The sequence below is a fragment of the Oncorhynchus keta genome, chromosome 15 (assembly GCF_023373465.1).
Source record: "Oncorhynchus keta strain PuntledgeMale-10-30-2019 chromosome 15, Oket_V2, whole genome shotgun sequence".
In the NCBI taxonomy this organism is placed as follows: Eukaryota; Metazoa; Chordata; class Actinopteri; order Salmoniformes; family Salmonidae; genus Oncorhynchus; species Oncorhynchus keta.
Genome location: NC_068435.1, coordinates 4,567,139 through 4,582,138, shown reverse-complemented (window position 1 = coordinate 4,582,138; position 15,000 = coordinate 4,567,139). Strand labels below are relative to the sequence as shown.

At 42.9% G+C, this 15,000-nt stretch overlaps 1 protein-coding gene across 1 annotated transcript in view; it reads right to left on the bottom strand.

The window, feature by feature from the left end:
• LOC118379859 (microtubule cross-linking factor 1) overlaps positions 1-15,000 on the bottom strand; it is a 184,785-nt gene that overhangs the window by 12,076 nt on the left and 157,709 nt on the right. Inside the window, exon 17 of the mRNA XM_052464310.1 lies at positions 6,347-7,273. Within this exon, the coding sequence (XP_052320270.1) occupies positions 6,347-7,273 (927 nt within the window). The remainder of the gene's footprint in view (positions 1-6,346; positions 7,274-15,000) is intronic.

The following is a 15,000-nucleotide window of genomic DNA, read 5'->3' as shown; positions in this document are numbered from 1 at the left end:
AAATAGTGATGTGAGCCATGACCTTTCAAAGCTCATGGCTCCGGACGTGAGTGCTACCGGTCTGTAGTCATTTAGGCAGGTTGACTTTGTGTTCTTGGGCACAGGGACTATGGTGGTCTGCTTGATACATGTTGGTATTACAGACTGGGTCAGGGGGAGGTTGAAAATGTCAGTGAAGACACCTGCCAGTTGGTCAGCGCATGCACGGAGCACACGTCCTGGTAATCCGTCTGGCCCCGCAGCCTTGTGTATGTTGACCTGTTTAAAGGTCTTACACACGTCGGCTACGCAGAGCGCGATCACACAGTCGTCCGGAACAGCTGATGCTCTCGTGCATGCCTCAGTGTTGCTTGCCTCAAAGCGAGCATAGAAGTGATTTAGCTCGTCTGGTAGGCTCGTGTCACTGGGCAGCTCTCGGCTGTGCTTCCCTTTGTAGTCTGTAATAGTTTTCAAGCCCTGCCACATAAGACGAGCGTCAGAGCTGGTGTAGTAGGATTCAATCTTAGTCCTGTATTGATGCTTTGCCTGTTTGATGGTTCGTCGCAGGGCATAGCTGGATTTCTTGTAAGCTTCCGGGTTAGTGTTACGAGATAACATGGTTGTTATCATACACAATAAACGCTATGTAGTGTACACAACACACAATAAACGTCTAACAACATAGTGCTGTAATATCCAGTCTAACAACTACACTACCCCAGTCATGTAATATCCAGTCTAACAACTACACTACCCCAGTCATGTAATATCCAGTCTAACAACTACACTACCCCAGTCCTGTAATATCCAGTCTAACAACTACACTACCCCAGTCATGTAATATCCAGTCTAACAACTACACTACCCCAGTCCTGTAATATCCAGTCTAACAACTACACTACCCCAGTCATGTAATATCCAGTCTAACAACTACACTACCCCAGTCCTGTAATATCCAGTCTAACAACTACGTCATGTAATATCCAGTCTAACAACATAGTCCTGTAATATCCAGTCTAACAACTACACTACCCCAGTCCTGTAATATCCAGTCTAACAACTACACTACCCCAGTCCTGTAATATCCAGTCTAACAACATAGTCCTGTAATATCCAGTCTAACAACTACACTACCCCAGTCATGTAATATCCAGTCTAACAACTACACTACCCCAGTCCTGTAATATCCAGTCTAACAACTACACTACCCCAGTCATGTAATATCCAGTCTAACAACTACACTACCCCAGTCCTGTAATATCCAGTCTAACAACTACACTACCCCAGTCCTGTAATATCCAGTCTAACAACTACACTACCCCAGTCATGTAATATCCAGTCTAACAACTACACTACTCCAGTCCTGTAATATCCAGTCTAACAACATAGTCCTGTAATATCCAGTCTAACAACTACACTACCCCAGTCCTGTAATATCCAGTCTAACAACTACACTACCCCAGTCATGTAATATCCAGTCTAACAACTACACTACCCCAGTCATGTAATATCCAGTCTAACAACTACACTACCCCAGTCCTGTAATATCCAGTCTAACAACATAGTCCTGTAATATCCAGTCTAACAACTACACTACCCCAGTCCTGTAATATCCAGTCTAACAACTACACTACCCCAGTCCTGTAATATCCAGTCTAACAACATAGTCCTGTAATATCCAGTCTGACAACTACACTACCCCAGTCATGTAATATCCAGTCTAACAACTACACTACCCCAGTCATGTAATGTCCAGTCTAACAACTACCTACCCCAGTCTGTAATATCCAGTCTAACAACATCCTGTCCTGTAATATCCAGTCTAACAACATAGTCCTGTAATATCCAGTCTAACAACTACACTACCCCAGTCCTGTAATATCCAGTCTAACAACTACACTACCCCAGTCATGTAATATCCAGTCTAACAACTACACTACCCCAGTGCTGTAATATCCAGTCTAACAACATCGTCCTGTAATATCCAGTCTAACAACTACACTACCCCAGTCCTGTAATATCCAGTCTAACAACATCGTCATGTAATATCCAGTCTAACAACTACACTACCCCAGTCATGTAATATCCAGTCTAACAACTACACTACCCCAGTCCTGTAATATCCAGTCTAACAACATAGTCCTGTAATATCCAGTCTAACAACTACACTACCCCAGTCATGTAATATCCAGTCTAACAACTACACTACCCCAGTGCTGTAATATCCAGTCTAACAACATCGTCCTGTAATATCCAGTCTAACAACTACACTACCCCAGTCCTGTAATATCCAGTCTAACAACTACACTACCCCAGTCATGTAATATCCAGTCTAACAACTACACTACCCCAGTGCTGTAATATCCAGTCTAACAACATCGTCCTGTAATATCCAGTCTAACAACTACACTACCCCAGTCCTGTAATATCCAGTCTAACAACTACACTACCCCAGTCCTGTAATATCCAGTCTAACAACTACACTACCCCAGTCCTGTAATATCCAGTCTAACAACTACACTACCCCAGTCCTGTAATATCCAGTCTAACAACTACACTACCCCAGTCCTGTAATATCCAGTCTAACAACTACACTACCCCAGTCCTGTAATATCCAGTCTAACAACTACACTACCCCAGTCCTGTAATATCCAGTCTAACAACTACACTACCCCAGTCCTGTAATATCCAGTCTAACAACTACACTACCCCAGTCCTGTAATATCCAGTCTAACAACTACACTACCCCAGTCATGTAATATCCAGTCTAACAACTACACTACCCCAGTCCTGTAATATCCAGTCTAACAACTACACTACCCCAGTCCTGTAATATCCAGTCTAACAACTACACTACCCCAGTCATGTAATATCCAGTCTAACAACTACACTACCCCAGTCCTGTAATATCCAGTCTAACAACATAGTCCTCTAATATCCAGTCTATATGTGGTCATTAAGAGAGTAAAAACATCTACAGATTTGTGATTTACAGGTCAGGCTTGACATTGACTGACCAGGTGAATCCAGGTGATCTCTTATTGATGTCACCTGTTCAATCCACTTTAAATCAGTGTAGATGAAGGGGAGGAGACCAGGTTAAAGGGGAGGAGACCAGGTTAAAGGGGAGGAGACCAGGTTAAAGGGGAGGAGACCAGGTTAAAGGGGAGGAGACCAGTTAAAGAAGGATTTTTAAACCTTGAGACAATTGAGACATGGATTGTGTATGTGTACCATTCAGAGGGTGAATGGGCAAGACAAGATATTCATTCGGAAAGTATTCAGACCCCTTGACTTTTTCCACATTTTGTTACGTTACAGCCTTATTCTAAAATTGAATGGGAAAAAAAATTCCTCATCAATCTACACACAATATCCGATAATGACAAATTGAAAGCAGTTTAAAAAAAAAAATGTATTGCAAATGTATTACAAATAAAAACAGAAATATCTCATTTAAGTATTCAGACCCTTTGCTATGGGACTCAACATTGAGCTCAGGTGCATCCTGTTTCCATTGATCATCATTGACTTGATTGGAGTCCACCTGTGGTAAATTCAATTGATTGGACAAGATTTGGAAAGGCACACACCTGTCTATATAAGGTCTCACAGTTGACAGTGTGTGTCAGAGCAAAAACCAAGCCATGAAGTCAAAGGAATTTTTCGTATAGAGCCAAGACATTATTGTGTCTAGGCACAGATCTGGGGAAGGGTACCAAAACATTTCTGCAGCATTGAAAGTTCCCAGTAACACAGTGGCCTCCACAATTCTTAAATGGAAGAAGTTTGAAACCACCAAGATTCTTCCTAGAGCTGGCCGCCCGGCCAAACTGAACAATTGGGGAAGAAGGGCCTTGGTCAGGGAGGTGACCAAGAACCTGATGGCCACTCTGACAGAGCTCCAGAGTTCCTCTGTGGAGATGGGAGAACCTTCCAGAAGGACAACCGTCTCTGCAGCACTCCATCAATCAGGCCTTTATGGTAGAGTGGCCAGACGGAAGCCCCTCCTCAGTAAAAGGCACATGACCACCCACTTGGAGTTTGACAAAAGGCAACTAAAGGACTCTCAGACCATGAGAAACAAGATTCTCTGGTCTGACGAAACCAAGATTACATCTGGAGGAAACATGGCACCATCCCTACGGTGAAGCATGGTGGTGGCAGCATCATGTTGTGGGCTGTTATTCAGCGGTTGGGACTGGGAGACTAGTCAGGATCGAGGGAGAGATGAACAGAGCAAAGTACATAGAGATACTTGATGAAAACCTGCTCTTGAGCACTCAGGACCTTAGACTGGGGCAAGGACCCTAAGCACACAGCCAAGACAACGCAGGAGTGGCTTCGGGACAAGTCTCTGAATGTCCTTGATTGGCCCAGCCAGAGCCATGACTTGAATCTCTTGGGAGACCTGGAAATAGCTGTCCAGTGATGCTCCCCATCCAACCTGACAGATCTTGAGAAAATCTGCAGAGAAGAATGGGAGAAACTCCCCAAATACAGGTGAAGCCAACGTCGACATTATGGTGTATTGTGATGTCTTTATGGGGTATTGTGATGTCATTATGGGGTATTGTGATGTCATTATGGGGTATTGTGATGTCATTATGGGGTATTGTGATGTCATTATGGGGTATTGTGATGTCATTGTGGGGTATTGTGATGTCATTATGGCGTATTGTGATGTCATTATGGGGTATTGTGATGTCATTATGGGGTATTGTGTGTAGATTGATGAGGAGGATTTTTTAACATGTATAATCAATTTTAGAACATGACTAACGTAAGTAAAAAGTCAAGGGGTCTGAATACTTTCCGAATGCACTGTAAGTCCCTTTGAACGGGGTATGGTAGTAGGTGCAACTCAATATTACGAAGGTGTTCTTAATGTTTTGTACACTCAGTGTATGTACAGTAGGAATAGAAATTAGTGCTTCACTGTAGTGTTTTCATTCACTTTAAACATACACTATTATCATAATGTTATATAGCTTTTTAACCTACTTTTTGCTCAGATCTTTTCTAATGGTCTACTGATACTGGAATCACTTAAAGAATTTGAACCAAAATGTTATATTCATATTTTTTCAACAAGATCACCCTTACTGAAGTTGACAACAACCGGATGTATCCGGTTTCCAGGGATACAGCTATTTTCAACCTAGCTTCCTTTTCCTCTAAAAAAAACCTGCTACGTTAGAACAGGTTAGGTTAGAACAGACAGCCAGGGTTTGAAACACTCAGTACTATCGGGTCAGCCCTACTCTCTATGGTCACGGCAATGCTAACTACAATACTAACAGTGTCCAACTGAATGCGTGGTGGCTGAAGCAGAGTGATAGGAGTCAAAAGGAGTCAGATCAGCCCTTTCCAGTATAGAGAAGAAACAAAGAAGCACAATAGTATATACTGAACTAGGGGAAAATACAATAGAATACTGTAGAATACAATAGAATACAGCAAAATACAGTAGAATACGGAAAATACTGTAGAATACAATAGAATGCCTTAAAATATTGTAGAATACAATATAGTGCAGTAAAATACAGTACAATACAATAGAATACAGTACAATACTGTAGAATACAATAGAATACAGTAAAATACTGTAGAAAACAATATAATACAGTAAAATAATGTAAAATACAATAGAATACAGTAAAATAATGTAGAATATAATAGAATACAGTAAAATACTGTATGTGGAAAAAGTTATTCAATATGAAACACTACTATAGTGTCAGTCAATGCTTTTTGATCAGACAAGAAAACACCAGCACGGAGTTATATGATTTAAAAAAAAAGATTATTTCCTAAATTGGGTTTGTTTTGGTCAAAATATTGGTTGTCTGGGTCTGTAGCCCAATGGGTGGGCTAATAAACTAACAACAAATATAAACAACCAATCCAGTTAGTAGAGTGATAGTATTTAGACTAAAATACCAGCATTTAGGTCAATAAGGGCACATTTTAAAAGTAATTTAAAAAAAATCTAATAGTTAGTGTTTATGTAGGTTTTAATTATCTATTTCGAGGACTCTAGGAAAGAACATGCCCAACAGGTGACCAACAGGTGACCAACAGGTGACCAACAGGTGCCCAACAGGTGACCAACAGGTGACCAACAGGTGACCAACAGGTGACCTACAGGTGACCAACAGGTGACCGACAGGTGCCCAACAGGTGACCTACAGGTGACCAACAGGTGACCTACAGGTGACCAACAGGTGCCCAACAGGTGACCAACAGGTGACCTACAGGTGACCTACAGGTGACCAACAGGTGACCTACAGGTGACCAACAGGTGACCAACAGGTGACCTCAAAGTGAGCCTAATAAACACTAAGCAATAGGTGTTATGGTTTACCTCCAAACACCCCGACTGGTTCCTGTCTCCCTCCGCCTGTCGCCCCTCTCTCGTGTAGCCTCCCTGTCCCTGGGCTGAGGACCCTCCAGACCCTCCAGACCCCAGTCTCTTCTCCTCCCTGAGGCTCTGCTCCAACAGCTTCTTGTTAAGCAGACGGGCTGCGTTCTCTGCCAGCGTGTATCCAGGCGGGGCAGACAAGTCCTGGCGTATACTGACCACCTCCGGTGTCCTCTCCCCCCCTGTTCCCCCCGGCCCTCCCTGGGTCTCTACTATCAGCTGCACCGGGCTGGGAGAACGCCCGCGGACATTCCTCAGGAACTCCTGGACAGCTCCAAGGTATCTTGGGTCTTTGAGGTCTGAGGGGGGTAGACCGGGTTCACCAGGAGGTGAGGGGTCAAGGGGGGTGGGGCGGGAGCGGCTGGGGGACTTGGTGAATTTGCACTGCGGGGGTTCGTAGGCCACGGGGCTGTGGTCTATGATGTTGAAGAGACAAGACAGGCCGTCGTTGATGGTGGTGTGGACCGGAGAGTCCCTGGTGGTGGTGGAGCGAGCCCAGGCCGACTCAGAGGCTCCCTTCTGGGGGGTGGTAGGGGTAGGGGCCCTGGGGCCGGCCGTGGAGCTTGAGGCCCCACCTTGGAGGTCAGCCTTCGATGATGTTGACAGCTTCCTCTGGAGTTTAGGGGAGCCGTACTTAGGAGAACAACATGGCCGCTCGAACTTGGACTGGACTACAGGGGAGTACTGTATCTTACGGATGTTTCTGGAGGGGGAGGAGATGGGGGTAGAGCCTCCTTTAGGGGTGAGGCAGCGGTGGGGGGAGCTGGTGAGGGTGCGGAGGATGTCTGTCTGTAACCCCACGCTGATGGTCTGAGTGGTCTGGGTTCCCCGAGTGGTGAAACCATTTGTCTGACATGCCATATCTCGGAGCTGTGGAGTCAATTAAACAGACAAGTGAGAAGAGGATCCCCAAACCTGAAAGACAGTATACTGTAGAAACCTCACAGAGATGAACAGCTAGACAGTATACTGTAGAAACCCCACAGAGATGAACAGCTAGACAGTATACTGTAGAAACCCCACAGAGATGAACAGCTAGACAGTATACTGTAGAAACCCCACAGAGATGAACAGCTAGACAGTATACTGTAGAAACCTCACAGAGATGAACAGCTAGACAGTATACTGTAGAAACCCCACAGAGATGAACAGCTAGACAGTATACTGTAGAAACCCCACAGAGATGAACAGCTAGACAGTATACTGTAGAAACCTCACAGAGATGAACAGCTAGACAGTATACTGTAGAAACCCCACAGAGATGAACAGCTAGACAGTATACTGTAGAAACCTCACAGAGATGAACAGCTAGACAGTATACTGTAGAAACCCCACAGAGATGAACAGCTAGACAGTATACTGTAGAAACCCCACAGATGATGAACAGCTAGAAACCTCACAGAGATGAACAGCTAGACTGTATACTGTTGAAACCTCACAGAGATGAACAGCTAGACAGTATACTGTAGAAACCTCACAGAGATGAACAGCTAGACAGTATACTGTAGAAACCTCACAGAGATGAACAGCTAGACAGTATACTGTAGAAACCTCACAGAGATGAACAGCTAGACAGTATACTGTAGAAACCTCACAGAGATGAACAGCTAGACAGTATACTGTAGAAACCTCACAGAGATGAACAGCTGAACAGTATACTGTAGAAACCTCACAGAGATGAACAGCTAGACAGTATACTGTAGAAACCTCACAGAGATGAACAGCTAGACAGTATACTGTAGAAACCTCACAGAGATGAACAGCTAGACAGTATCAACTGTAGAAACCTCACAGAGATGAACAGCTAGACAGACTATGGACTGACTAGAAACAACAGACAGATGGATGAACAACCTAGATGGATGAACAGCTAGACAACAGACTAGAAACCACAGAGATGAACAGCTAGACAGTATACTGTAGAAACCCCACAGAGATGGATGAACAGCTAGACAGTAGATGGACTGATGGATGAAACCTCTAGATGGATGAACAGAGATGAACAGCTAGACAGTAGATGGATGAGAAACAGACTAGATGGATGAACAGCTAGACTAGATGGATGAACACAGAGATGAACAGCTAGACAACAGTATATGAACTAGATGGATGAACAGCTAGACAACAGACTAGATGGATGAACAACACTAGATGATGAACAGCTAGACAGTAGATGGATGAACAGCTAGACAACAGAGAAAGATAGATGAACAGCTAGACAACAGACTGCAGATGGATGAACAGCTAGACAGTAGATGGATGAAACCTCACAGAGATGAACAACAGACTAGATGGATGAACAACAGACTAGATGGATGAACAGCTAGACAACAGACTAGATGGATGAAACAGACTAGATGGATGAACAGCAGACTAGATGGATGAACAGCAGAACAGCTAGATGGATGAGAGCAGACAGATGGATGATCAACAGACTAGATGGATGAACAGCTGACAGACTAGATGGATGAACAGCTAGACAGACTAGATGGATGAACAGCTAGACTGGAGATGGATGAACAGCTAGACTAGATGGATGAAACCCCACAGAGATGAACAGCTAGACAACAGACTAGATGGATGAACAGACTAGAACAGCTAGACAGATACTAGATGGATGAACAGCTAGACAACAGACTAGATGGATGAACAACAGACTAGATGGATGAACAACAGACTCACAGATGATGAACAGCTAGACAGATGGATGAACAGCTAGATGAACAGACTAGATGGATGATCACAGACTAGATGGATGAACAGCTAGACAACAGACTAGATGGATGAACAGCAGACTAGATGGATGAACAGCAGACTAGATGGATGAACAACAGACTAGGATGAACAGCTGAACAACAGACTGATGATGAACAGCTAGATGGATGAACAGTATACAACAGACTAGATGGATGAACAGACTAGATGGATGAACAACAGACTAGATGGATGAACAGCTAGACAGACTGATCATCAGACTAGATGGATGAACAGCTAGACAGACTAGATGGATGAACAGCTAGATGGATGATCAACAGACTAGATGGGATGAACAGCTAGACTAGATGGATGAACAGACTAGATGATGAACAGCTAGACAACAGAAACCCCACAGGATGAACAGCTAGACAATAGACTAGATGGATGAACAGCTAGATGGATGATCAACAGACTAGATGGATGAACAGCTAGACAGACAGACAACAGACTAGATGGATGAACAGCTAGACAGACTAGATGGATGAACAGAGACTAGATGGATGAACAGCTAGACACAGACTAGATGGATGGACAGAACAACAGACTAGATGGATGAACAGCAGACTAGATGGATGATCACAGACTAGATGGATGAACAACAGACTAGATGGATGAACAACAGACTAGATGGATGAACAACAGACTAGATGGATGAACAGCTAGACAACAGACTAGATGGATGAACAACAGACTAGATGGATGAACAGCTAGACAACAGACTAGATGGATGAACAACAGACTAGATGGATGAACAGACTAGATGGATGAACAGCTAGACAACAGACTAGATGGATGAACAGCTAGACAACAGACTAGATGGATGAACAACAGACTAGATGGATGAACAACAGACTAGATGGATGAACAGCTAGACAACAGACTAGATGGATGAACAACAGACTAGATGGATGAACAGACAACAGACTAGATGGATGAACAACAGACTAGATGGATGAACAACAGACTAGATGGATGAACAACAGACTAGATGGATGAACAACAGACTAGATGGATGAACAACAGACTAGATGGATGAACAACAGACTAGATGGATGAACAGCTAGACAACAGACTAGATGGATGAACAGCTAGACAACAGACTAGATGGATGAACAACAGACTAGATGGATGAACAACAGACTAGATGGATGAAACAGACTAGATGGATGAACAACAGACTAGATGGATGAACAACAGACTAGATGGATGAACAACAGACTAGATGGATGAACAACAGACTAGATGGATGAAACAGACTAGATGGATGAACAGCAGACTAGATGGATGATCAACAGACTAGATGGATGAACAACAGACTAGATGGATGAACAACAGACTAGATGGATGAACAACAGACTAGATGGATGAACAACAGACTAGATGGATGAACAACAGACTAGATGGATGAACAACAGACTAGATGGATGAACAACAGACTAGATGGATGAACAACAGACTAGATGGATGAACAACAGACTAGATGGATGAACAGCTGAGATGGATGAACAACAGACTAGATGGATGAACAACAGACTAGATGGATGAACAGCTAGACAACTAGATGGATGAACAACAGACTAGATGGATGAACAACAGACTAGATGGATGAACAGCTAGACAACAGACTAGATGGATGAACAACAGACTAGATGGATGATCAACAGACTAGATGGATGAACAGCTAGATGGATGAACAACAGACTAGATGGATGAACAACAGACTAGATGGATGAACAACAGACTAGATGGATGAAACAGACTAGATGGATGAACAACAGACTAGATGGATGAACAGCTAGACTAGATGGATGAACAGCAGACTAGATGGATGAACAACAGACTAGATGGATGAACAGCTAGACAACAGACTAGATGGATGAACAGATGGATGAACAGACAACAGACTAGATGGATGAACAGACTAGATGGATGAACAGCAGACTAGATGGATGAACAGCTAGACAACAGACTAGATGGATGAACAGCAGACTAGATGGATGAACAGCTAGACAACAGACTAGATGGATGAACAACAGACTAGATGGATGAACAACAGACTAGATGGATGAACAGACAACAGACTAGATGGATGAACAACAGACTAGATGGATGAACAGCAGACTAGATGGATGAACAACAGACTAGATGGATGAACAGCTACAGACTAGATGGATGAACAACAGACTAGATGGATGAACAACAGACTAGATGGATGAACAACAGACTAGATGGATGAACAACAGACTAGATGGATGAACAACAGACTAGATGGATGAACAGCTAGACAGACTAGATGGATGAACAGACTAGATGGATGAACAACAGACTAGATGGATGAACAACAGACTAGATGGATGAACAACAGACTAGATGGATGAACAGCTAGACAACAGACTAGATGGATGAACAGATGGATGAACAACAGACTAGATGGATGAAACAGACTAGATGGATGAACAACAGACTAGATGGATGACTAGATGGATGAACAACAGACTAGATGGATGAACAACAGACTAGATGGATGAACAAGATGGATGATCAACAGACTAGATGGATGAACAGCTAGACTAGATGGATGAACAACAGACTAGATGGATGAACAACAGACAATGGATGAACAGACTAGATGGATGAACAGCAGACTAGATGGATGATCAGACTAGATGGATGAACAACAGACTAGATGGATGAACAACAGACTAGATGGATGATCAACAGACTAGATGGATGAACAACAGACTAGATGGATGAACAACAGACTAGATGGATGAACAGCTAGACAACAGACTAGATGGATGAACAGCAGACTAGATGGATGAACAACAGACTAGATGGATGAACAGCTAGATGGATGAACAACAGACTAGATGGATGAACAACAGACTAGATGGATGAACAGCTAGACAACAGACTAGATGGATGAAACAGACTAGATGGATGAACAACAGACTAGATGGATGAGACAACAGACTAGATGGATGAACAACAGACTAGATGGATGAACAGCTAGACAACAGACTAGATGGATGAACAACAGACTAGATGGATGAACAGCTAGACAACAGACTAGATGGATGAACAACAGACTAGATGGATGAACAACAGACTAGATGGATGAACAACAGACTAGATGGATGAACAACAGACTAGATGGATGAACAACAGACTAGATGGATGAACAACAGACTAGATGGATGAACAACAGACTAGATGGATGAACAACAGACTAGATGGATGAACAGCAGACTAGATGGATGAACAACAGACTAGATGGATGAACAGCTAGACAACAACAACAGACTAGATGGATGAACAGCTAGACAACAACAACAGACTAGATGGATGAACAGCTAGACAACAGACTAGATGGATGAACAACAGACTAGATGGATGAACAGCAGACTAGATGGATGAACAGCTAGACAACAGACTAGATGGATGAACAACAACAGACTAGATGGATGAACAACAGACTAGATGGATGAACAACAGACTAGATGGATGAACAACAACAGACTAGATGGATGAACAGCAGACTAGATGGATGAACAGCTAGACTAATGGATGAACAGCAGACTAGATGGATGAACAGACTAGATGGATGAACAACAGACTAGATGGATGAACAGCTAGACAACAGACTAGATGGATGAACAGCAGACTAGATGGATGAACAGCAGACTAGATGGATGATCAACAGACTAGATGGATGAACAACAGACTAGATGGATGAACAACAGACTAGATGGATGAACAGCTAGACAACAGACTAGATGGATGAACAGCAGAGACAACAACAGACTAGATGGATGAACAACAGACTAGATGGATGAACAGCTAGACAACAGACTAGATGGATGAACAACAGACTAGATGGATGAACAACAGACTAGATGGATGAACAACAGACTAGATGGATGAACAACAGACTAGATGGATGAACAACAACAGACTAGATGGATGAACAACAGACTAGATGGATGAACAGCTAGACAACAGACTAGATGGATGAACAGCAACAGAGACTAGATGGATGAACAAGATGGGATGAACAACACTAGATGGATGAACAGCTACAACAGACTAGATGGATGAACAGCAGACTAGATGGATGAACAACAGACTAGATGGATGAACAGCAGACTAGATGGATGAACAACAGACTAGATGGATGAACAACAGACTAGATGGATGAACAACAGACTAGATGGATGAACAACAGACTAGATGGATGAACAACAGACTAGATGGATGAACAGCTAGACAACAGACTAGATGGATGAACAGCTAGACAACAGACTAGATGGATGAACAACAGACTAGATGGATGAACAGACTAGATGGATGAACAGCTAGACAACAACAACAGACTAGATGGATGAACAACAGACTAGATGGATGAACAGCTAGACAACAGACTAGATGGATGAACAGACTAGATGGATGAACAACAGACTAGATGGATGAACAGCTAGACAACAGACTAGATGGATGATCAACAGACTAGATGGATGAACAGATGGATGAACAACAGACTAGATGGATGAAACAGACTAGATGGATGAACAACAGACTAGATGGATGATCAACAGACTAGATGGATGATCAACAGACTAGATGGATGAACAACAGACTAGATGGATGAACAACAGACTAGATGGATGAACAACAGACTAGATGGATGAACAACAGACTAGATGGATGAACAACAGACTAGATGGATGAACAACAGACTAGATGGATGAACAACAGACTAGATGGATGAACAACAGACTAGATGGATGAACAACAGACTAGATGGATGAACAACAGACTAGATGGATGAACAACAGACTAGATGGATGAACAGACTAGATGGATGAACAGCAGACTAGACTAGATGGATGAACAACAGAACAACAGACTAGATGGATGAACAGCTAGACAGACTAGATGGATGATCAACAGACTAGATGGATGAACAGCTAGACTAGATGGATGAACAACAGACTAGATGGATGAACAACAGACTAGATGGATGATCAACAGACTAGATGGATGAACAACAGACTAGATGGATGAACAACAGACTAGATGGATGAACAGCTAGACAACAGACTAGATGGATGATCAACAGACTAGATGGATGAACAACAGACTAGATGGATGAAAAGCAGACTAGATGGATGAACAGCTAGATGACAACAGACTAGATGGATGAACAACAGACTAGATGGATGAACAACAGACTAGATGGATGAACAACAGACTAGATGGATGAACAACAGACTAGATGGATGAACAACAGACTAGATGGATGAACAACAGACTAGATGGATGAACAACAGACTAGATGGATGAACAACAGACTAGATGGATGAACAACAGACTAGATGGATGAACAGCTAGACAACAGACTAGATGGATGAACAACAGACTAGATGGATGAACAGCAGACTAGATGGATGAACAACAGACTAGATGGATGAACAACTAGATGGATGAACAGCAGACTAGATGGATGAACAACAGACTAGATGGATGAACAACAGACTAGATGGATGAACAGCTAGACAACAGACTAGATGGATGAAACATAGACTAGATGGATGAACAGACTAGATGGATGAACATCAACAGACTAGATGGATGAACAGCTAGACAACAGACTAGATGGATGAACAACAGACTAGATGGATGAACAGCTAGATGGATGAACAGCTGACAGACTAGATGGATGAACAGCAGACAACAGACTAGATGGATGAACAGCAGACTAGATGGATGAACAGCTCAACAGACTAGATGGATGAACAGCTAGACAACAGACTAGATGGATGAACAACAGACTAGATGGA